This window comes from Psammomys obesus, unplaced genomic scaffold (genome assembly GCF_907164565.1).
Source record: "Psammomys obesus unplaced genomic scaffold, mPsaObe1.curated_primary_1811, whole genome shotgun sequence".
In the NCBI taxonomy this organism is placed as follows: Eukaryota; Metazoa; Chordata; class Mammalia; order Rodentia; family Muridae; genus Psammomys; species Psammomys obesus.
The window spans coordinates 8,395,440-8,420,781 of record NW_026596051.1 but is presented as its reverse complement, the minus strand read 5'-3'; the positions used below and the strand labels follow the sequence as shown (position 1 = coordinate 8,420,781).

At 42.2% G+C, this 25,342-nt stretch overlaps 1 protein-coding gene across 1 annotated transcript in view; it reads left to right on the top strand.

Moving 5' to 3' along the window:
- The window catches only part of Spata48 (spermatogenesis associated 48), a 73,784-nt gene extending 51,388 nt beyond the window's left edge, over positions 1–22,396 (top strand). Inside the window, exons 9-12 of the mRNA XM_055624033.1 lie at positions 14,188–14,309; positions 21,261–21,351; positions 21,443–21,701; positions 22,289–22,396. Of these exons, the coding sequence (XP_055480008.1) occupies positions 14,188–14,309; positions 21,261–21,351; positions 21,443–21,701; positions 22,289–22,396 (580 nt within the window). The remainder of the gene's footprint in view (positions 1–14,187; positions 14,310–21,260; positions 21,352–21,442; positions 21,702–22,288) is intronic.
- Positions 22,397–25,342: the final 2,946 nt, after the last annotated feature.

Here is a 25,342-nt window from a genome sequence, read left to right as displayed (position 1 = left end):
TCTTCCCCTCTGACACTCTTCAGTTGTGCACATGCATCATTAGTCGGCTATTATCAACAGAGCATGCTACCCAGTGTGTAATAGGAGCCACACGTTTGCTTCTTGTGAATATCTTTTTATAAAGGAAAAAAAGATCGTTGGAATTCACATGTATTTTAATGCCAATTTGCACACATTGAAACACAAGGCAGTGGATGGAAAGAATGGAAGAATACTTTATTGGCAATCAGCAGTGAGAGGCGGCCCACTATTCTCATTATACTGCAAATTTGAAAGCACTTGGCGGAGGTCCTTGTCTAGAACTAAAAAAAAAAAAAAAACAACAAAAAAAAAAAAACCACACACAGTTGTGAAAACACAGGTGCTCCCTGAGGCTAAGGCTGGCATGTTCAAGTGAACGAGCTATGACGAGGTGTCCCTCCCCTTAAGGGTACCTTCTTCTATAGATCATATTCTTTTTTTTTTTCACTTTTACAACTTTTTTATTATTAAATTTAAAGACACAGATTAGTTTGACAGTTTAAATTTCTTTCTATCTTATCTAGCTATGTGACAAATATAAATATAAATAGACATATTTATATGACTATATGACTATCTCTGTATATCTCTATATGGCTATCTGTCTTATCTATTGATGTGATTATCTATTTATATGACTAACTATTATAATATTGACTAGCACTCTCTCGCTATATATATGTCTATATGACTGACTATCTATATTTTTTTTTGTATTTTATTTTTTTCTTATCAGTTACATTTTATTAACTCTGTACCCCAGCCATGTCCCGATCCCTCATTCCCTCCCAGTCCCTCCCTCCCTCCCTCATCTCCACCATGCCCCTTTCCAAGACCACTGATAGGGGGGACCTCCTCCCCATTCATCTGATCCTGTTTTATCAGGTATCTTCAGGACTGGCTGCACAGCTCTCCTCTGTGGCCTAACAGGACTGCTCCTCCCTTGGGGGGTAGGGAGGTCAAAGAGCCAGTCATTGAGTTCCTGTTAGAAATAGTCCTTGTTCCCCTCACTATGGGAAACCAATTGGTTACTGAGCTACCACAGGCTACATCTGAGCAGAGGTTCTAGGTTACATTCATACATGGTCCTTGGTTGCATGTCAGTCTCAGAAAAGACCCTGTGCCCAGATATCTTTGGTCCTTGTGGGGCTCCTATCCTTTCCTCATCAGACTAACTCCCCTTTTTTCTTATGATTCCCTGTACTCTGCCAAAGGTTTGGTCTTGAGTCTTTGCTTTGAAAACACTGCTAGTTAGAGTCTTTCCAATGCGCTCAGTAGACTCCTGTCAATGTTCAATGCGCATCCCATCTGTCTTTGTAAACGAGGATTGATAATATTACCCCATGTCCGCTCTCTTGATTATCTTTTTTAGGTGTATAGATTTCATTATGTTTATTATATCTTATAGGTCTACATAAGTGAGTATATACCGTGTTTGTCTTTCTCCTTCTGGGATATTTCACTCAGGATGATCTTTTCTAGATCCCACCATTTGCCTGCAAATTTCATGATTTCCTCCTTTTTGATTGCTGAGTAGTATTCCATTGTGTAAAAATACCGCAGTTTCTGTACCCATTCCTCCATTGATGGACATCTGGGTTGTTTCCAGGTTCTGGCTATTACAAATAAAGCTGCTATAAACATGGTTGAGCAAATATCCCTCTTGTGTACTTGAGCAAACTTTGGGTATATACCTAGCAGTGGTATAGCTGGGTCTTGAGGAAGCACTATTCCTATTTGTCTTAGAAAGCGCCAGATAGATTTCCAGAGTGGTTGTACTAGTTTACATTCCCACCAGCAGTGGAAGAGGGTTCCCTTTTCTCCACAACCTCTCCAGCATGTGTTGTCCCTTGAGTTTTTCATCTTGGCCATTCTGATGGGTGTAAGGTGATATCTCAGGGTCGTTTTGATTTGCATTTCCCTGATGGCTAATGAGGATGAGCATTTCTTTAAGTGTTTCTCTGCCATTCGATATTCCTCTGTCAAGAGTTCTCTGGTTAGCTCTGTTCCCCATTTTTTAATTGGATTACTTGGTTTGCTGCTTTTCAGCTTCTTTAGTTCTTTGTATATACTCGATATTAGTCCTCTGCCAGATAAAGGGTTAGTGAAGATTCTTTCCCAATCTGTAGGCAGGCGTTTTGTTTTGATGACAGTGTCCTTTGCTTTACAGAAGCTGTTCAGTTTCATGAGGTCCCATTTATTGATTGTTGCTCTTAGAGCCTGTGCAGTTGGTGTTCTGTTCAGGAAGTTGTCTCCTGTGCCAATGAGTTCTAGGCTGTTCCCCACTTTTTCTTCTAACAGATTTAGAGTATCTGGTTTTATGTTGAGGTCTTTGATCCACTTGGACTTTAGTTTTGTGCAGGGTGATAAATATAGATCTATTTTCATTTTTCTGCATGTGGACATCCAGTTGGACCAGCACCATTTGTTGAAGATGCTGTCTTTTTTCCATTGAATGGTTTTGGCTTCTTTGTCAAAAATCGAGTATTCATAGGTGTGTGGGTTTATTTCTGGATCTTCTATGCGGTTCCATTGATCCTCCTTTCTGTTTTTATGCCAATACCATGCAGTTTTTATTACTATTGCTTTGTAGTACAACTTGAGATCGGGGATGGAGATACCTCCAGATGATCTGTTGTTGTACAGGATTGTTTTGGAGATTCTGGGTTTTTTGTTACTCCATATGAAGCTGAGAATCTTTTTTTCAAGGTCTGTAAAGAATTGAGTTGGTATTTTGATGGGAATTGCATTGAATCTGTAGATTGCTTTTGGCAGGATGGCCATTTTCACAATGTTAATCCTACCAATCCATGAGCACGGGAGATCTTTCCATCTTCTGAGATCTTCTTCAATTTCTTTCTTCAGAGACTTGAAGTTTTTCTCAAACAGGTCTTTCACTTGCTTGGTTAGAGTCACACCAAGGTACTTTATGTGGTTAGTGGCTATTGTGAAGGGTGTTGTTTCCCTAATTTCTTTCTCCGCCCTTTTGTCTTTGGTATACAGGAGGGCTTCTGATTTTTTTGAGTTGATTTTGTATCCTGCCACTTTGCTGAAGGTGTTTATCAACTGGAGGAGTTCTCTGGTTGAATTTTTGGGGTCGCTCATATCATCTGCGAATAGTGACACTTTGACCCCTTCCTTTCCGATTTGTATCCCCTTGATCTCCTTTAGTTGTCTTATTGCTCTGGCTAGGACTTCAAGTACTATGTTGAAGAGGTAGGGAGAGAGTGGGCAGCCTTGTCTTGTCCCTGATTTCAGTGGGATTGATTTAAGTTTCTCTCCATTGAGTTTGATGTTGGCTATCGGCTTGCTGTATATTGCCTTTACTATGTTTAGATATGTGCCTTGTATTCCTGATCTCTCCAAGACTTTAAACATGAATGGGTGTTGGACTTTGTCAAATGCTTTTTCAGCATCTAAGGAGATGATCATGTGGTTTTTCTCCTTCAGTTTGTTTATGTGGTGGATTACATTGATGGATTTCCGTATGTTGAACCACCCTTGCATGCCTGGGATGATGCCTACTTGGTCATGGTGGATGATATCTTTGATGTGTTCTTGGATTTGGTTTGCAAGTATTTTATTGAGTATTTTTGCGTCAATGTTCATAAGAGAGATGGGTCTGAAGTTCTCTTTTTTTGTTGGGTCTTTGTGTGGTTTAGGTATCAGGGTGACTGTTGCTTCATAGAATGAGTTTGGTAATGTACCTTCTGTTTCTATTTTGTGGAATAGTTTGAGCAGAATTGGTGTGAGCACTTCTTTGAAGGTCTGGTAGAATTCTGCACTGAAACCATCTGGCCCAGGGCTTTTTTTGGAGGGGAGACTGTGAATGACTGCTTCAATTTCCTTGGGGGATATAGGGCTGTTCAGTCTTTCTACCTGATCTTGACTTAATGTTGGAAGATGGAATCTGTCAAGAAAATTGTCCATTTCATTTAGATTTTCAAATTTTGTGGCATATAGGCTTTTGTAGTATGACCTAATGATTGTTTGAATTTCCTCTGTGTCTGTAGTTATGTCACCCTTTTCATCTCTGATTTTGTTGATTTGGATAGACTCTCTCTGCTTTTTAGTTAGTTTGGCTAAGGGTTTGTCTATCTTGTTGATTTTCTCAAAGAACCAGCTTTTTGTTTCATTGATTCTTTGAATAGTTTTATTTGTTTCTAATTGATTGATTTCAGCCCTGAGTTTGATTATTTCTAGCCTTCTGCTCCTCTTGGGTGTATCTGCTTCTTTTTTTTCTAGGGTTTTCAGTTGGGCCATTAAGTTGTTTGTATGTGATGTTACAAATTTCTTCTTGCAGGCACTTACTGCTATAAATTTTCCCCTGAGCACTGCTTTCAGTGTGTCCCATAAATTTGGGTATGTTGTGCCTTCATTTTCATTGAATTCTAGGAAGTCTTTAATTTCTTTCTTTATTTCTTCCTTAACCCAGCTGTCGTTGACTAACAGGTTGTTCAGTTTCCATGTGCGTGTAGGCAGTTTGTTATTTCTGTTGTTGTTGAGGTCCAGCTTAAGTCCATGTTGGTCAGATAGAATACAAGGGATTATTTCAATCTTTTTGTATCTGTTGAGGCTTCCTTTATGACCAACTAGATGGTCTATTTTGGAGAAGGTTCCATGTGGTGCTGAAAAGAAGGTATACTCTTTTGAGTTTGGATGAAAAGATCTGTAGACGTCTATTAGGTCCATTTGATTTAGGGTCTCTGTAAGTGTTTTATTTCCCTATTTGTTTTCTGTCTAGTTGATCTGTCCCTTGGTGAGAGTGGAGTGTTGAAGTCTCCCACTATTAGGGTTTTAGGATCAATGTGTGATTTAAGCTTTAATATTGTTTCATTTACGAATGTAGGTGCTCTTGTATTTGGGGCGTAGATATTCAAAATTGTGATGTCCTCTTGGTGGATTTTTCCTTTGATGAGAATATAGTGGCCGTCCTTATCTTTTTTGAGTAACTTGTGTTGAAAGTCTATTTTATTAGATATTAGGATGGCTACTCCCGCTTGTTTTCTGGAACCATTTGCTTGAAAGACAGTTTTCCAGCCCTTTACCCTGAGGTAGTGTTTATCTTTGTTGCATAGGTGTGTTTCTTGGATGCAACAGAATGATGGATCCTGTTTCCGCAACCATTCTGTTAGTCTGTGTCTTTTATTGGGAGTTGAGTCCGTTGATGTTGATAGAAACTAGTGACCAACAATTGTTACTTACTTTAGATGTGGTGTTGGTGGTGTCACTGAGTTTCATTACTTTTCTTCTTTTGTTTTTTTTTGTTGTTGTTGTTGTTGTTGTGTAGTTATCTATTTCCTCTGTTTCCTTCGATGTAGTTGTTTTCTTTGGTTTGGAGTTTCCCTTCTAGTAACTTCTGTAGACCTGGGTTACTATGTAGATATTGTTTAAATTTGGTTTTGTCTTGGAATATCTTGAATTCTCCGTCTATGTTGATTGAAAGTTTTGCTGGGTATAGTAGTCTGGGTTGGAATCTGTGGTCCCTTAAGGACTGTATAATTTCTGTCCAGGCCCTTCTGGGTTTCATAGTTTCTGTTGAGAAATCTGGTGTGATTCTGATAGGTCTACCTTCATATGTTACTTGGCCTTTTTCCCTTGCTGCTTTTAGAATTTTTTCTTTGTTTTGTAGGTTCAGTGTTTTGACTATGATGTGACGTGAAGAATTTCTTTTCTGGTCTAGTCTACTTGGTGTTCTGTAGGCCTCTTGTATGTTTATGGCCATCTCCTTCTTTAAGTAGGGAAAGTTTTCTTCTATAATTTTCTTGAAAATATTTTCCGGACCTTTGAGCCTGATGTCTTCTTTTTCTTCTACTCCTATTATTCTTAGGTTTTGTCTTTTCATGGTGTCCTTCATTTCTTGGATGTTTTGTGTTTGGAACTTTTCTGATTTTATTTTTTCTTTGAGAGACGTGTCAATTTCCGCAAGTGTATCTTCAGCTCCTGAGATTCTTTCTTCCATCTCTTGTATTCTGTTGGTGATGCTTACCTTTGTAGTTCCTTATGTTCTCCAGCTCCTGGTTTTTCTCTATTTGTGTTTTCTTTATTGATTCTAATTCTGTTTTCATGTCTTGCACCGTTTCCTTCATCTGTTTGAATGTGGACTCCTGCTTTTCAATGATAGCTTCTATTTTTTTGTCCGTTTCCTCTCTATGTATCACTAATTGTGCCTCTACTTTTTGGGTATAATTGCCTGTATTTCTATGAGAGCTTTGTTTATTTCTTCTTTATTTGCCTTCATTTGTGTGGACATTTCTTTGAGAGCTTTGTGCATTTCTTCTCTGTTTGCCTCAATTTTCGTGGTCATTTCTCTGAGAGCACGATTTGTTTCTTCTTGGTTAGTCTCGATTTCTTTGGTTATTTCTCTGAGGGCTTTGTTCATTTCATCTTTATGGGCCTCTAGTAGCTGGAGAAACATAGTTTTGAGGTCGCTTTCTTGTATATCTAGTGAATTGAAGTGTCCATTGTTTTGTGGGGTTGCTGGTGAGGTCATTGTGTCCTGATTTTTGTTGGGAGTGTTTTTACGTCTGCCTCTAGCCATCTGGTTATTTATAATCCTCACTGGTTGTTCCCCGAGATTGTAGTTTGGGCTATGATCCTCTCTTTCTGTTTTCTGGACTGTTTTTTCAGGAAGATGAGAGCGGTTCACTGCTTTGGGAGTGTGCACTTTGTTTTCAGTTTTGCCTAAGTAAAGAATGTGACGCTGGCGCTATTTGCGTGCGCTTTTAGCAGGCGCAGTGTGCATGCGCGGATTCTCTGACTATTGCAGTGGCCTGCAAGCCACTATTATGCAGTTCTGACTAAGATCCAGGGATTATTTGCCTGGATTACCCTGGTGGACCTGCACGGCAGAGGCTTCACTGTTGGGGTCGCTATCCCAAGAATCCCTCTGATGCCCACACTAGGAGTGTGGGTGCCAGGGATCTTGTCTGGTTGCTTCTGTGGAGAGGCCCTGGGTCTGGGGCAATCTCTCCCTAGAAGGCTCATTCACTCTCTTGCAGAACCAGTTGGAATGCACAGAGGTTCCCCTTGTGCACTACTCTCTGTTTTGGTCCTGCTGCGGAAGTGCACAGGTAGGCTATCAGTCAACTCTGTGACACTGTGGCTGAAGGACTCGGTGTCCACCTTTCCTGTGTGCTGCCTCTTTGTCCTTTCCCTCTGCCAGGAGGGGTTATGTTGACTGGTCCCTGGGTGGTGCAGAAAAAAGTTAGGGTGAGTGTACTCAATCCCAGATCCCGGGCCCAGATCTCTCTGCCAGAAGCAGCCTAGCAGTAGAATCTATGTTTGCTGATCCCAAGAGAGTACCGGGTAGGGTTGAGTGTCTTCAGATCCAGAGCTTGGGTTTCTCAGCTAGGGGCCGCTGGAGAGAGGGTGCTGTGTCCTTGGCAGGCTGCCTCTCTGTCCTTCCCCTCTGACCTTCTCCTCTGCTAGGGCAAGCTTATGGAGGTGCTCTCAGGGGAGTGCCAGCAGGGGTTGGGGCTTCTCAGTCGGATCCTGAGCCCTGAGCCGGCGTTTCTCTGCCAGGGTTCGGGGGGGGGGGCGCCGGTGATAGAACTTGCTGCTAGACCTTATTGCGCTGGACCCAGGATAATCTCAGGACGTGTAGAATAACCACAGTCACAGATCCCGAGCTGTAGTTTGTTTGCTAGGAGCAGCTGGCAGCACTGGAGTTCCGGCACTGTGAAGCCACTGTGCGCCTCTTTATCCTTCTGCTCTGCTGGGGCAGGATGATGGTGGCGTTTGGGGGAGTGCCCGAAAGGATTGGGTTTTCTCAGCCCCGATCTCAGGTTGGGGTACAGACAATGTGGTCTGTGGCAGATTCTGCTGGATGCCTCCTGCCTCCTCCGAAGAGGGAGTAGGGATTTTGAGCTGGGTGCGCAGCTGCAATCCGTGCGCGGTGGGCGCTCAATTGTGATGGCGGCAGGTACCTGTAGTCGGAGAGACCTTCCAGGGAAAGACTGGGTGACCCGTGAGCAGTCTGGCAACTTTCCTTCCCCGTGGGGTTTTTTTTTTGCGCCTGGGACTCCCAAGCCTTAGGCTCCCTTGTGCCCACCAATCAGCCTGGGAAATTGATCGTGATTAGCAGGCTTGCGGTACCAGCCCGGAGACCCAAAGCCCGAGTTGCCGGGTTTTCTTCCGGGTTCTGGCTGGGCAGCCGAGAGTGGACCCGACCGCTTCCCACGCCGTGGGAGCCTCCCCTCACCTGGGAAACACGATTGATCGCTGTTGTTTTAGGGCCCAGAGTTCAGTCTCCTGGTCGCTGCCCGGAGTGTGTTGTCCAGCTTCTCAGACATGGTGTTCTCCGGGTGCCGCCATCTTTGCCCCTCCGATCATATTCTTTTAGTAGGGGAATATTCCATTTATCACATATGTATCTTCCCTTGAGCAAGGCACGAAATTCTCATATCCCCACACTAAAATCCAGAATTATGAAATGAAAACTAAAAGAGAACACAAGAGGGCCAGGCATATTAATCCCAGCACATATTAATCCCAGCATTCACTTGGAAGGCATAGACAGTCAATATCTCAAAGCCAGCCTGGTCTACATAGAGAGTTTCAGGCTGGCCAGGGCTACACAGTAAGACCCAGTATGAAAACAAACAAAAAACACAAGCAACTGAAGAGAATAATTTGGGAGTCCTGAAGTGGGTCCGTGTCTTAGAGATGTCATTATGTCATAGTGTCATTATGCTGGAGTCTGCAGTCTGTGGGTGCTGGGGGAGTGCTGAGGACTGGGGCTAGGACTTGACCTTAAAGTGGAGCTTCTCTTTCCAGGGACTGGAATTTTCTGGAAAGCAGCAGCTGTAAATGAGAACAGCATCCACAGAGGGTTGCCCAGCTGTTCATTTTGTTATTCCATCATCCATGTTTGTTTAATTCACATTTTTTTATTATATCGAATAATGATTGTGCCCCAGCAATTCATAGGTGCATGAGCCTTTTGACAAGGAGGAAGAAAGAGGCTGAACAAGAAAGGAACTGATGCAAAGGATGACACACAGGCCTATAACGGGATAATCACTTTGCACACTATCTGGTACCTAACTATGAAGGGACTCTTACCAACTGCAGTTCACACATGAGGAAACTGAGGCACATACAAGCTATAAAGGAAGGACTTGCATGGTCTCAGATATTTGAGGGTCAGGGGACAGCAGCCCCACAAAGGGTAAAAGGGAATCTTAGGAGAGTGGCTAGGGCCATCTCCAGCCTTCTGTGTACTGTACACCCCAAAAAAGTTCATCTGTGATTGCAACATTAAAGGCTAGGAAAGGTACCAGTTGGCAGTGGGCTTTCTCAGCATATCTCAATTTCTAGTTTGACAAACATGTTGAATACCCAGTCATGTGGTGATAAACATAGAAATAGGAAGCCGGTGCCTTTCAGCCAAATAGTTGGAATTCAATTTAATTTACTTCCAAGATATTTTTCCAATCTCAATATTTATATCTATAATTTAAAAAAACAAAATTCATTGATATATGTAAAGGAATGTAGTGTTAAATACATAGGATACATAGGTAGATAATGAGATGGTTGCTATAGTCATGCTGATGAACATCTCCATCCCCAATGGCAAGGACAACTAAAGTCAACTTCACAAAGCAAAATTTCTGAAAGCAATACCCTGCTATTAACCATAGCCCTCATATCATGTTAGACCTCTAGACTTGTTCTTATCTATTGCCATGACTTATCCTCTGACCTACATCTCCCCATTTTCTCCCAAAAATAGTCTATCTTTATAACCACTACTCTCTGGCTTTGTATATTTAGCTTTTTAACATGCATTCATGTTAAATGTGATCATGCATTGTTTCTCCTCTACTTCTACATTGTTTGGTTTAGCATAATTCCCGTTTGTCCATGTTATTGCAAATGTCAACATCTCATTTTATATTATTTATCTTCTTTTCTAAGACTGGAGAATATTCCAGGAGTATTTATTTATTTTTGTTTAGTTTCATATAATTTGATTTTATTTATTTTTTAATTCTTTATTAATTACACTATATTCACTTTGTATCCCCCCCATGGTTCCCTCCCTCCTCCTGTCCCAATCCCTCCCTTCCTCCACCCTCTGCATGCATGCCCTTCCCCAAGTCAACTGATAGGAGAGGTCTTCTTTTCCTTCCTTCTGATCCTAGTCAATTAGGTCTCATCAGGAGTGGCTACAGTGTCTTCCTCTGTGGCCTGGTAATGCTGCTTCCCCCTCAGGGGGAGGTAATTAAAGAGCAGGCCAATTAGTTCATGTCAGAGACAGTCCCCCTTCCTATTACAATGGAATCCACTTGGATACTGAACTGCCATGGGCTACATCTGTGCAGGGGTCTTAGATTATCTCCATGCATGGTCCTTGGTTGGAGTCTCAGTCTCAGGAAAGACCCCTGTGCTCAGATTTTTTGGTTCTGTTGCTCTCCTTGTGGAGTTCCTGTCCTTTCCAGATCTTATTGTTTCCCCTTCTTTCCTAAGATTCTCCAGGAGTATTTAAATATGTATAGTTATGCCATTCATTCATCCATCAATAGGTACCTGGATTACTCCGTATCTTCATTAAGGACAGCAATGAACATGTGATATAGATGTCTCTTTGAGGCTGTTTTCATATCCTTGGATGCATATGTGCCTGTCATGGATTGTTGCATCATCTGGGAACTCCATTTCTTATATGCCCAGGGTCTCCCATGCTGTTTTACATAATGACTGCACCGATCCACATTCCCTCCAACACTGAGAAAGACTCCATCTTTTCCAATCTCACCAGTGTTCCCTGTCTTTTGTCCTATTGATAAGAGTCATCCTAGTGAGTTTGAAATGATATTGAGTCTTTGTATTTTCATTCTCTGGTTATTAGTGATTTGGAACTTTTTTTCAAAAATTTGTTTGTTTTGAAGAATTTCTATGCAGGTCCTTTACTCACTGAGGGTTTTTGTGGTTGAGTTGCACTAGGTTTTTTGTTATGTTTTGTATGTTTGTATGTTAACCCTGTATAAGACACATAGTCACCAGTATTTTTCTCAATTGTTAGGTTGCCTCCTCATTTTGTTGTTTCTTTGCTCTGCAGAAGCTCTATTTTGCTACATTCCCATCTATTTTTTGACTTGCAGCCTCAGCTTTCGGTATGAATCCAAGATAGCATTGTCAAGGTCAGTGTCGAGACACATTTCCCATAGTACAAATCCAGTTCTGAAATCAAGACTGAAACAATTACAGTTTTATTGTATATGGAGAAAATAATGCCAACATTAAATATATCCTGGTACCTATGAGGACACAAGCGCAGAAGTAAAAAGTTGTGGCTGGCTGGCTCATGATTTAGATGGCCAACTCAAAGACCCCCATTAGAACGAGTGCAGGCATTTCTCACCCCTCTGCATTTTGTTTGCAACCCTTCTTAAACCCCAATTGTGTGAGGCTTTACCCAGACATCCTGTGGTTGTAACACCTTCCCACACGTCCGCACAGCTACATGAGCAGGCAATCCAATAGGGCAGAAAGGTTCCTTTTGTCTTTCAGACAAACCTCTGCTTCTAAGCTAAAAATTATTCCTTTGTTTTGCAACCAGAGAGAAAAACTCAGGTCTTTCATAGGAATATCTTCATCCCAACAGGCTGCTGACTCTTCCACAGTTGTCCCCTGTGCCAGGATGTCATTTATTAACCCAGAGCGAGGACATAGTACCTTCTGAGGTGACTTTTTGAGGCCCTTAATCTGAAGGTGAAGAACGATAGAAATAGTGACAACAATTAGTTTTTCCTTCAGCTTGGTGAGGGCTTGTGTTGGCCTCACTGAGCCCAGCCTACAGCACAGCACAAAAACCTTCAGCAACTGGGTGCTCTGGCCTGAGAAAGGATAGCCCAGAGGAAGAGTATAAATTTAAAACTGCTCAGTATTGACATAAAGATGGTGCCTCTAGCAGGAAGGCGGGCCATCTGCATTTAGTCTGGCCCTTGACATAAAAAAATAAATAAAAATAAAAATAAAAAACAAACAAACAACAACAACAAAAAAAAAAAAACAGCAGTGGATGCAAGGAGAACCAAAGCTCTCTTCCATGAAATCCCCATCTCTGACATTTTTGTAGCATTATTTAAGTGTTTTTCTGAAAATGTCCACTGAAAGTGTAAGGTCATGTGTCAGACTACTGCATAGCATATAGACTCGAGAGCTACCTTCCTCCTGATTGTGTCTGCATGGTCTAGTGCATGTTTCCTGTTGTGTTTTGTTCTGAGCATTACATTATCTGGGAACTCCTGCATTTTTTACTCTGAAATATGATTTCTGAGCTTTTGTAATCCCTTTCTCTCTTTTTAGATGCCCACCCCTGTTTCTGGACTGGCTATAACCAATCCTTGTGGGCTACATAATCATCTAGCCTTTTTCTCATCTCCTGTAAAGAGACCTTGGCCATCCAAAGTGCTTGGGTCATTTCCTCTGTTACTCCACCCTCCTTGCCATGAGTCCAAAACTGATTCTTTCTCTTCCTCTCAGGAAGATGTTCACTCACTTGTGAAAGGTTCATCCTTCCAGCTCAACTCTGAAATCCCTCCATTTCTGCTCACTTCCTAGCCTCTGGCTTCCCTCTACTGACTGGCCAGGTGATTAGGAAAAATTCCACTTGGTACCCCTCACTCTGTCCTTCCAAGTTATCTTTCTTTCTCCTCTCCCTTTTTTTTTTTTTTTTGTTTTCTGAACTTCTTCTGGAAGCAGACAATAACTCTCTGCACCCTGCTTCCACTTTCTCCCAGCCTGTTTCCTAACCTTGTTTCATCTGAATTCTAATAACAGTAAATTGAAGGGCTCCTGCCAGATTGAGGGAGAATGCAGGAACAGGAGAGAGGACTGTGGACTGTTGACATCTCTTCACACAGAGGACAGGGATGGTGCATTTTCTAGGACTCTTTGTAGTAGATAAAACTTCAGGGACAGCTTGAGGCCTTTTAATTACTTAAAGTTTGGAGGATGCATGAAAAGGAGTCTCCATTCTGAATTGCCAGACAGGCAATTGTAATGAACTCCAAGTGCCTTTGGATTCATATGGGGGCAGGATGAAAAACAGATAAGAAAGAATGAGAAGACATGTGCAGAGAAAAGGTGGGGACTGCATAAGATAGATAAGAAGGAACAGGTGTGCAAGCACTTGTCCCAGCTCTTATTTCCATTAGAGACTGCTATTCTCTGTGTGGTCCTTTCTCTACGATGCTACCTGCACAGAACCTGGGCCATTTTCTACAGCACAGTTTTTTAAAAATTTACATACATTACATACATACACACACACACACACACACACACACACATACACATAATATCATGTTAATTGCAGCCCAAATATAAAGCTACTTCAGATTGCATGACTGCATGGAGGTTTCCTTCCCACACTCTTACATTTTGCTTTATACAAGCATTGCAGTGTGTGTGTGTGACCAACCTCATGGCACATTCACAGCAGAGGTATACATACAGAAGGTTCTCCAGCATCTTCATAGTAAGTGGTATGATATACACCAACCCTGCTCTGAGGTGGTAACTCAAGGCTAAAACTTTACCTTCAGTTTTCCTTCCACCGATTCTTGGGGAAAAAATGGTGGGGTAGACTTATTCCTACTATGTAGACCAGCAAACTAAGGCACACAGAGAGTACGTTATAGCTGAGACAAAGACAGCTTCAAACCAGGTCAGACACAAAAATGCAGCCTCTACAGCCTGCTTCTCAGTGCAGTGTCTGTCCAGCCTGTGTCTGTTTCTCTCAGCCACCAGCCTCTGCCCAGGTGCCTGCCTTGCCACGCCATACACCTCCCTCTGCCACCTCCTCCAAGTAAACTCCATGCAAATGCCCTTCTTCCTCCTGAGGTAGACTGATCTCCTGGGTCCTTCCATCAAGGACTTCCTGCAACAGCTTTTGGGTTGGTCTATGTCCACCGCTTTTCTATGCATTTGCTAGAAATCTAGGATACATTTTCAGAAACCGAATGCAATGCAATGCCTACAGCACAGTAAACAAAGCACGGGTGGTCATTCTCGGCCTCCTCCTGTGCTATTCTCTACCCCATCTTTGCCTCACTGGTACCTGCATTTCTTCCACTTCTGTGGATCATTAGTTGGATAAAATATGAAATATGTGTTTGTCATTCTTTTCTTCTTGTCCTGTTCTAATCCTAGCATCTTACTACAAGAAATGAAAGTTGACCACTTCCGTCACCAGGCCCCAATGTCTCGAATGGTCACAACTGTGAAGCCCTACAACCCCTTCAACAAGAAGGAAATAGAAGCCTTTGACTACTGTAGGAGACAACACTTCTGAGAGACTTCTCAGCCCCAGCTGGGGGGGGGAGGCTTTATGCACAGTGAAAGAGAAACAAAAGAATACAATGTTCTAAATGTGTCTGTCTGTGTGAATTGGGGTAACCAGAAAGGCAGCATGTCCAGGCCTGAGCCCAGACACTCTTCTCCCGGTGGAGGTGGCCACTCAGCCTGGTCTGTGATCCATGGTGGTGGTTGGGACCCAGAGAGTCCCCACAACAGGAATCCTCTTCAGTGCTGGAATACTGGGCCTCCCTAGAGTTTGAGGATTAGAGATGATCTTGGCCAGACCCCACATGTTATCAATGAAAAGTTGAGCAGTGGTGACAGACAATGGCATCCTTTTTGTCATCTAGGGGACAATACAACATGGGGGCATCATCTAGAGACAGATAAGAAAAACAATCTCTCTCTTACTCCAGGATTTCTGCTCTTGAGAATGAAGCATTCCCAGGCTCACTGGGGGCTCTAGACAGACAGGGTCAGGCATATACACCTTCAGATTAGTGTGGCCTGGCTGCGCTTCACACAGCAGCAGAAGCGACCAGTGTCTCCCCAGCACAATTTCATTCACAGGTTCAGGAAGCACATGCATGCTAGTTTGTACACATCTGTGTGGGCCAGTTGGAGTTACAAAGTGCTTTTATCATTTTTTTGATTTGAATTTGATGTTGCAACTCCATAATACATTCTTGCAGCAGGTGTTATACACATGCCTCGATGTTTTATAAATAAAACACAGAAAAGCTGAGAGTAAGGTATTTACCTAGAACTCAGATTATCTACCTTTAAGTAACTTACCCATTTCTATGCTGATTGAGTAACCTTAGTGAACTGTTTACAAACAGACTAAAACTAGACAAGGAGGGGAAAATTCCATGTGTTTCTAGTTTTTTTTTTTTTTGGAGTGCTTATTTGGGGGGGGTCTCACTCTCCTCCAAAATACACAAGAAGAGAGTTTACCACAGAACTCCAAATAAATGTGCAAATACCTTCAAGGGAAGCTAGGACTTTGCTTTCCCACAAAAGGAAAACAGAAATGTAGCTCCCTTTCTGCTGGAGAATGATAGGTTGCTTTGGTGGACAAAGAAATAATTTTAATGTTGACACCTATGCTGCAACAAGTGGAAAACCGGCAGCCCTTAGAACGTACTGAAGACATGGCTTGCTTTTGAGAAGACAAGGACTGCATCCTTTGAGCACAAACAAAAGTCTAATTACTTTCAGAAACTGCACGTTTGTTATGGTTTGACTGTGAAACGTCCCTCACAAGCCCTGTATGCTAACACTTTGTTCCCTGCTGGTGTTCTGCTGGGGAGCCCGCGTGGCAGAAGTGGGCTGCTACCCAAAGGGCCTTGTGGATTATACCCTAGCCTGGGTAGGCCTTGTCTGACCCTCCTTTCTATTGCTGTAATAAAACACCATGACCCACAGCAACTTGGGCTTATTTCATCTTATATGTTATTGTCCATCATGAGGGAAATCAGGAAGTTGAGGCAGGATCTTGGCGACAACAACTGAAACAGAAGGCATAGAGGAGTACTGCTTCCTGGCTTGCTCTTCCTGGCTCTCTCAGTTTGCATTCTTAAATACCTCAGGACAGCCAGCCCAAGGATGGCACCACCCATGGTGGGCTGAGTCCTTCAGTCAAGAAAATGCCTCACAGGCTTGTCCATAGGCCACTCTGATGGACTCAATTCCTTAGCTGAAGCCCCCTGTTCCCAGATGATGCCACCTTGTGTCAAATTGACAAAATAACCATCACAGGCCTGATACGTCCGCTGATGCACTAAGGTATGAGTGAGGAACTTTGCCCTCTTACCACCATGGTTTTGCCTCCCATGACTGCACCCATCAACCATGAGTCAAAGCAATCCTTTCTTCTTCAAGTTGGTTCTTTGAGTATTTTATCATAGCAATAAGGAAAAAAATGAATGTACAGAAGCAAAACAAGAGACCAAATAAAAATCTTCAATTCTGGAATATTCCTAGTGAAACACAAATGGAGTAGAATTAGCCCATCTTGCAAGTAGATGAATGGGATACCGGAGGTTCAATTTTTAGCAAAGATTTCAGGCAGACCACCTGTCAGAGGTGTTGCTGCTCAACCCTGAGGCAACCTGCTCATCTTTCCAGGCCTTTGTGGTGGGACATAGCAAAGGTGACATAGAGTTTGGAGATCAGAAACACTTTTCCATTCTCTGCAATGTAGATATCAGAACACTCACCAAGGCTCTTGTGCCCTTCCAAAGCTGCTTCTGAAAAGACGCTGACTTTGTTTGCAGCATCCACATGACCTCACTCAGAAGAAACACACTGACACTCTGTTAGGGCTATAACTCAACCAGGCGTCTCATCTGTGAAGACACAAGCTGAATCTAGGTATGTGAAGACACAGACCTAGAATATGGGCCAAGCATAACCACAGAGAACAGAGCCATAGCAGTGTTCCTGGTCTGGGAATGTGAGCTATAATATTGGTGCTTCTGTGGCCAGTAGTCCAGTCAGAGATGAATGTGAGGGCTATATGCACACATCTGCTTTTCAAATTCTGCACCCTAGGGCTGGGTTATGCAGCCACATCAGGATCCAGCACATAGGCACATTTTTCTCCCATCCAGTGCCCCATACAATTACAATGTCACTCTCACAGACATATGAAGAAAGTGACTTATCAAAGAGAACCTCTGCTATTTAATGCAGTTATAAATTAAGGCATACATGTCCAGGGTGGTGGTACACACTACAGCCCCCACCTACACTGGAGGCTGAGGCCGGAAGATTACTAGCTCAAGCCTAGGCTGAAAAATTTAGCTTTTTGCAAAATATTTTTTAAAGGCCCAGAAATATCATCTCAGTGGTAGAGCACTTGCCTAGCTTATTCAAGGCCCTGACTTACCTGGGAGAAGATGCATGTTAATATTACTCCAGCCAAATATGGAAGTTCACAATATGAAAAAGGTGACCTTTGCCATGGTAGAGCAGTCAGAAATGGATAGATGAAATCATTGCATACTCCCGGGTGCAAGAAAAATGGTATTGAACATGTGGTATTAGGACAAATATGTAGAATCAGAAAGAAAGATAGTAGACGTTCCTCTAGGTCCATGGCCAGCCATGGTTAGTTGGTAAATTTACATACTAGGCATGAATTTCCTCCTTTTGCACAGTCCTTTAAGTTCAGTTACGTGGCTGCTGCTTGCCCCTAAGAAGTGTCCCTAACTCTTGGGGTTCTCTCGTCATTCTGGTCACTGTTGAGGGTCATAGGCTTTATGGCTGAGTAGACTATTGATTGCTTTTGTCCTCATGGCAAGGTGGCCAAGGTGGCTTACTTGGGAGAATATTAGACTGAAGAACTTAGTAGCAAGAAAACATTGGCCCCTTCTCTAGAATTGGTTTTGAGAGCAAATTTCTAGGCAGAGAGTAAGGAGATAAAAGGGGCCATTTGTTGCCAGCTGCTTCTCAGTCACCATTCGGGACATATGCTCATCTATGCCAGCTTCCTCTAGTAAAAAGTGACATTTACAAAGCTGATATTCTTTTCACCATGGACAGCAGGTGCCTCCCATAATCTGGAGATGTCTCTGAGACATGACTATCAGTCCAATGGCATCCCCTAACACAGTCCTTTGGTCAGTAACCCACTTTAAAAATGGATTTGACAATGGCTGATAATGTCCTTTGTTAAAGACACCAAGAGTTTCTCTTGCCAAGAGGAGGAGACAAGGAGAAACTTCTAATTTATACTCTCAAGAAAACCAGCCTGAATCCAGAAGGTAAAAAGGAGCATGATACAACTAAAAACATCTTAAGAAGACATTAGGAATGACAGTCCCCTGTAAGATGTATACTTACCTGGCACCAAAAGACCCTCCCTTTATCCAACTGTTTACACACCTCACTGCTAAGCCCACCCACTCTCTTTGTTCTAACTTAGAAAGCATTTTTTCTCTCTTCTTAATCTCTTTTTTATTTAGACCTTGGCCAGGCCAGAATCCTATCCTAAGACTCCTCATTCTGACATTTTCTCTCTCTCTCTCTCTCTTTCTCCTCTCTGTCCTCTCTCTCCTCTCCCTTTCTCCATGGTGTGTGTGTGTGGCGGGGGGGTGGGGGTGTATACATCCACACCCATACAATGGCTCACAAAATTCCATTGCTGGGCCTGTCTGCTTTCTTGATCTTTTGACTGAAAAGATTAACGTTTTCTTTGGTGTTTGTTTGTTTGTTTGTTTGGTTCATCTTTCATCTCCCACAAGCTGCCAAGATCTGCAACTTGCCTGCCTTCTGGTTGTTATTTACTATGAAGCTTCAGTAAAAATTTCCTTAAATTTCTGGTAGAATCCATTTTAAAATTATTTGAGATACAGCTATAATAGTCTTTAAAGACGGACCTGCATCTTTAAATGATAGTATCTAAAAATCTGGTACATTATCCATCTCAATGTTTTATAAACTTGGGGGTTGTTTATAATATAGAAATAGGTAAAGTTATATGGAGTAAAACATTTGTTTTCCTCTGCCTGGCAGGAAGCTCAGAGTTGATTGAATAATCACATTAACATAGAGACTTAGACAAATGAAAGAAGGGTTTCACATTGAAAACTGCTATTTTAAGAAACCCTTTGAATCATCCTGGTGCACACACCCAAACTCTGGTGGTTTGTAAACCTGCCTCCCCACCCACTCCCACTTTCTACACAGTCTAGGTTCTTCTATGTCTATGACAAGGTCCTTATGGTATCAGGAGGCACCTTAGATGATTAAAACCACACCCATTACACTAAAAATAAATAAACCTTCCATTTTCTCAGAAGTTCTGTGCCCCGTGAGGCAGTGTTGCTGAACTCAGATCTCTCCTAATCTCTGTTCAAATTGCCTTTGTGACCAGAAAAGGCAATTCCCTGTTAGTTGGAACAAGCTAACAACCCAGAGTTATTTCATAATATATTAAAAATACACCAACATAGATCCATTTGCTCCACTTAGTCCAGAGTAGGACAGATGATTTTTCTGAATCTCTAGATTTACAGCATCCACATACAATTGTAGACTAATAACTATCAAAGGCACAGAGGAAATTTCAAAGCTGAAGAGCTACCATCAAAAATGAAACAGGCATGTTTGTCTGTAAAATATTTGGGGAATTGGTATAAAATTGTTATCATGAAACCTATTATTATATATAAATAATATATGCTAATAAAAATATTAATTTGAAAACAGCATTTTTTATATATTTGCTCTTACCATGCTAAGGCACTCAGCTCTTGATTATTCCATAATCAGCCTGAACAATGCTGAGGCTTGCCTCCTCCTCTCTAGCTGAACTACCTCAGTCACCTAATACAAATGAATAAACTACACTAGGGTTATAAATATCAACATACTGCTGGGATTCATCTTCACTCATTCAATGGAACTTCAGGGCACAAAGATGGGGAGGCTCCTAAGGGGGTCAGTAAGCAATTAAGAGCAATGTACAAAGAGCCGTTATGCCGCATTCAGGTACAGAAGCCTCAGTGAAGGTGAGCTTACTGTAGGCTAAGCTCAGACAAGCTGCACATTAAATCTTTAGCAATTATCTCTTAACTGCAATGCATTTAAACATTAAAACATTGTCATTTTCTAAGATACATGTGCTACTTATACACACATGTGTCAGGCAGCTAGACAGACAATAACAAGCTTGAGGATGGGACTCTCCCTCATACTTGACTTCGGACCCATTTCTTGTTTCCCCGGTGACATGAGAAATTAACACACCACAACCATTACCTTAATATTGAAACAGCTGTATGAAAATACAGAGACTTCGGGGTTTTGTTGAGGCCCATAAATGGGAAGCTGCTTGCTCCCAGCCAAAAGAATGGAATCTCACTCCATTCTACCTCTGACCCTGGGTAAAGAGAGGGCAGTCTCATCTGCCTCAAAGATTAAAGTACAACATGCAGGCCCACAAGACGGCTTAGCAGGCAAAGGTGCTGGCCACTGAGCCTCATGTCCTGAGTTCAAACCTAGAGAAAAAAAGAATCAGTTCCCACAAGTTGTGCTCTGACATCCACATGCATGCAGTGGTACAAGTTCTCTCCCCTATATGCATGCATACATACATATACACAAACATACAACGAATGTAATAAAAAGATTAAAAACACATTGTATTCTATTGAAATTTCCCTTAACAATTAATGTAAGCAGAATCCTACAAAAAGCTGCCCTGAAACTCAATAACCAGTAGGAACCCAACACTGTAATGTAAATCTGAGCAGTGGCCCCTTTGGTCATTGCCCACTCTCTCCCTTAGGATAGGGGTGGCTCACTTTGTTCTGGAATTAATTCTATTTTCTACATGAGGATCTTCTATTCTACACTCTGTCTATCTTTTTCAGTTCATTTGCCAGAGAACATAAGGGCCCGGGAGTCAGTGCTGAGCATAGTGAGATTCCGGTGACAGTATAAATAAAGGATAATTCAATAAACATCAGTAATATATCTTCACCTTAAAAATTACATGTCTTTGTGAAAATAAAAATGGGTGGATTACTTTGGAACTGGGGAATCACTGTTGATTGACAAGGCTTGGGCATCTAGGGGGATCCAGAAAGCACTCTTGTAAGACTGCAGGAAAATACAAACGTTCTCAGCAGCTACCATCATTTCCAATCCTGATTGTATTAGTATTGTGGCATCACAAATCCTATGCAATCTACCCAAATGGTACTCAAAAACAACACTGTGGTTTTAATTTAATGCATACGTTTTAAAAATTTGCTTGTTTCTTCCTTTCGTTGTAGTTGATTTTGCATACACTAGCCATTGCAGTTAAAATATATCCTGCTCCATCTGCTGTAAAGGACGTTTCCTCACGCTTGTTGAAGACTGGCTTGGAGAGTCCCTGTGGCCCTCTATCTAAACTGTTCTTGTGGTTACAGGTGGGGGCAGGGCTGGCTTCCTCCTGCCAGCCCCAGCTGTTGCAGGCTACTCTGTGTGGGTTTCCAGGACAAGCTCTGCTGATTCTAGTTGGTAAGTTGTAATGGAAACAGCTTTACTTTGTTACAGTCACATTTTGGAAATAAAGCCCCAACACGTGTTTGGTGTAAATCTATTTTTCCAGTGTTGGGAGACCGTTTTCATTGTGTCTTCTGCGGGCAGAGCCACAGATAAAAGATAAAGCCAGACTCAGTGAGCACCCTGTGGGGACAAGCAGGAAGAGGCATGTGAGCGGAGAAGGGAAGGGAAGGGCCCCACGCACTAGGTGCCATGGGGTTGTAGGGTGTGCCGCAGTGGAGTTCATGCAAGTCAACTTTGCAGAATGCCAGATCAAGGCTGCAGACTCTGGTGGAACTGATAGCCCTCGGTGGTTCCTTCCCCATGTAAAGCACAGCCATAGGTTCTCTTGAGTGATTGCTGAGTTTCAGGATGCTGCTGGAGCTGGTGGGAAGAGCACTGAGCAATGAAGAAATCAAGCAGAGACTCTGACAAATAGATGAAGGCAGGAGGAGGGAATAGTATATTGTCTGTTCCCAACTAGAAAGGATGGTCACAGATCATCAATTCCAAAACAAGGCCAGTGCTCTAGGTAAATGCAAGTGTCTCTTAGTATCTTTGGGAGAACTTGTTCCAGGACCCTGGATGGGATCTACATTTTCAAGAGGCTTAGATAACATTTCAAGATGTAAACATAATCTATTCACACCTTCTCATGTACCCTACCAACCTAGATTCTTTATAATACCTAATACAATCAAATGTTATATAGTTTTTATGTTATGCATTTTAAAGAATAATTAAGGAACAAAATGTAGGTATATATTAAGTATAGACACAATAATAATACTTTCCCTAAATATTTTCAGCATTCCATTGGTTGAATCAATGGATACAGAACAAGCAAATTTGGAGGGCCAACAATGTTCCTGACTATCCTGCTTCATGCTTTGCTGTTAACACTCAATTTTAGATGAGGACAAGCGTAACCAAAGGATTCCCTGGGATGCTCATTGAAACACTGTTTTCAGTGTCGGTGCCCTCAGAGCCCTTCAATGAGATGTTTCTAAGACGAGTGTGAATGTTCACATGTTCTTCTTTCAAGATCTAAAGCCTAACAAACAAGTGATTGCAGGTGTTCTCTCCGCTATTGGAAGGACTGCTGTCTGGGGAAATCCCTGAGTTTCCTGTTGCTTCCTTAGATCCCACATGCAGAGTGTGAGGGCTCCTCAGGTGTAGCCCATGCTGTAGAGAGGAGCTCAGCTTCAGGGCATGATGTTTATCTACTAGTGTGTTCCTCACAGCTATGTAGGCAAAGCTGGGAGAATGCAGCCGATCTCTCTATCCTTAAGTCACCCAGAACCTCCAAGTTCAGAGTTGCAAAAGAAAACCCAGCTGTCTTGGGAAAGTTGGGTCCTATGAAATTTGGCTCAACAGTGGCCAAAACTGAGAGCAGAAAAGCAAGAGAAAATATAGGGAGCTTTCTGCAAATCTGAGCCTTGGTGCAGCCCTTGTGTCATCTGTATAGGTAGTTCTTTTATCTGCTTTGATTTATAGGTACTGATTTAATTATTTAAACTTCTGCAGTTGTAAATGAATTAATTTAGAGTCTCTAAAAATGTGAATGAGTTATGAAAACTGAAGTTTTGGAAAGTAGAGTGCTATATAGCAGATCAAAATGTGTGTCTGATTGCACTTCTGAAAAGTGCTGGTGTGTGTGTGTGTGTGTGTGTGTGTGTGTGTGTGTGTGTGTGTGTTTACAAGTGCATGTGTAAGTATGCATGCATGTTCATTTCTCATTGCCCTTGGACTTGAGGAGTTCCCTTGACTATGTCTGTCTTGGAAAAATAACTTATCTTCCCCAATTTACTCATCAAACTAGGGTCAGAAACATACCTTTTAGGTCATTGGTTTTCTTGGTTTGCTATTTAAAAGGATATGTCTCAACTGCCTTCTAGTAAAGGTCACAGAAATATTAATATGCTTCTAAAACAAAAGGACCAAAAGGCTCAGCCTTCAACATAAGTTAAAGTGTGGTGATGCAAATTGCAGAAAATCAGTGGCCTGTGTCTCCAAGAATTATTTAATAATGAATTTATCAGTAGAAAAATAAAAGGACCTCTCTCAAGTAACCCATACACAAAACAGCTAAGACAAGCACAGGGAAAAACAGAGCGGAGGGGATTAAAAGGAGACACTCCAAGGACTTTCCCAAAATGGGACAGGGGTGTAGTGTTCTCATGCTCCCGAAAGCCTTGAAAAGGTGTGAACCCACCCAATGTGTAGCCAAAAAGCCCAAAGAGGGTGTACATGGAGAGAACCCAGCACAAAGGGTATACCTGACGTAGTTAGTCCAGCCAATAATCAGGACACAGCCATCTTTTTATCAATAGCAATCCAAAAATGTACACGGATACTTGGGATAATTCTGACCAGTTTGCCATCCCTTAGATTTAATTCACAGAATCAGTGAATTCTATAGTCCAAAGGCCCTGACATGTCCATGAGTGGTGTGGCCATACCTCCATGGTGGCCTGACAAGCAAATATTCAGGTTATATCCCATATTGTCCCTCTCTCATGTACTCACGGGAGTTCAGGAGTGGACCTTGCAGCTCTGTGGAGGTGAGTGATCCTGAAACTTCACCAACGAGCAAGTAACCTCAAAAGGCCTTCTCTCTCATCAAAGAACTAGGTTTTGTGTTGGCCATAGTTTGAACACAGTTTCTCTGAATTTTTCATGGTTTGCCTGTTGGGGTGCCTGGGCCCCTGAGAGAAGGGTTCTGTGATTCAAACAGCTGCAGCAGCCTACTCAGACCACAGTGGGAATACCCCTTCCTCTCCCACAGGCCTTGCTGACAAGAGCTCAGTTCCACCAGGACCTCTCCTGCACATATGCTCAAATGTGCTTCCTGGCTAAGGAGAAACAATGAACTCTGAAGTCCAGAGGAAGGTCTTCCAGGGACACTGGTAAGGGAATTTTTCTGTGTATGGGGGACCCTACAGTTCCACCTTATCTGAGACATACTCTCCTGTATCTCCTCAGATGAGAGTACTTGCTTAAAGGTGATTAAAGTTTTCTGCTTATACTCATTCAATCCTTATTTTTCCAAAATTATAACACTTAAGACTTCAAAAATCCATATGTGTGTGTGTGTGTGTGTGTGTGTATACTATCAGAGCTAGGACCAATTCCCTTTGGAACCTGCAATTGCTCCCTAAGCCCCATCCTGGAAGTCAACACAGCTAGCCCAGGTCAACATTGCAGGACCATTAAACTGGCTCCCGTTCTTACTCTGACTTGTGGAAGGAGTTGATGATCTGAACTGTACCTTTCACACTGAGAAAATGAAAGGCTTTTGAAAGTGTTGGGGAAGAGCACATGCTCAAGTGCCTGGCAGAGTAACGGCCTTCAATTAACATTAACAATGGTTGTAATTAACCATAGCATTCCTTGAAATCACGCCTCTGGCTCCATAGTCTGTGTGTACTGTGCATGTCCAACCTGCTCAGCCCATAGGAACTGTCACTGGTAACTATATCCTTTCAACCTTCAGCTTGGCTCAGTCTCAGCAATCCTGAAAAGCCAGTGACATTGCAGCTCATGCATGTGCCACTTGTGGTGGCTCTGAGGCTCTAGCATTATAAAGGGACAGCTTGTTTGGGTCCATGCATATTCATGTGTGGATATCTATATTTGCACATGCATGCATACACACACACTCACACATATGAAGCCTTCATTCCAATAAGCATTTCAAATACATTTTTTGTCTATCTCATAGATAAGTTGAAGAAAGTTGACACCACTAAATTAACAACTCTTGAGAATTGCTGGTACTGAGTATTAAAAAATAAATAGGACAAGTCAAAGCTTCATTCTGAAAAATATTTGGCTGCCAGCCTAAGGACTATGAACATTGAATAAAGATTTATGAGTGTTGATGGTGACTATAAATTGAATGACAGGCTGGTGTGGATGGGAAGAGGACTGAATACAAGGACTTAACATTCGGTGCCATTTGCCT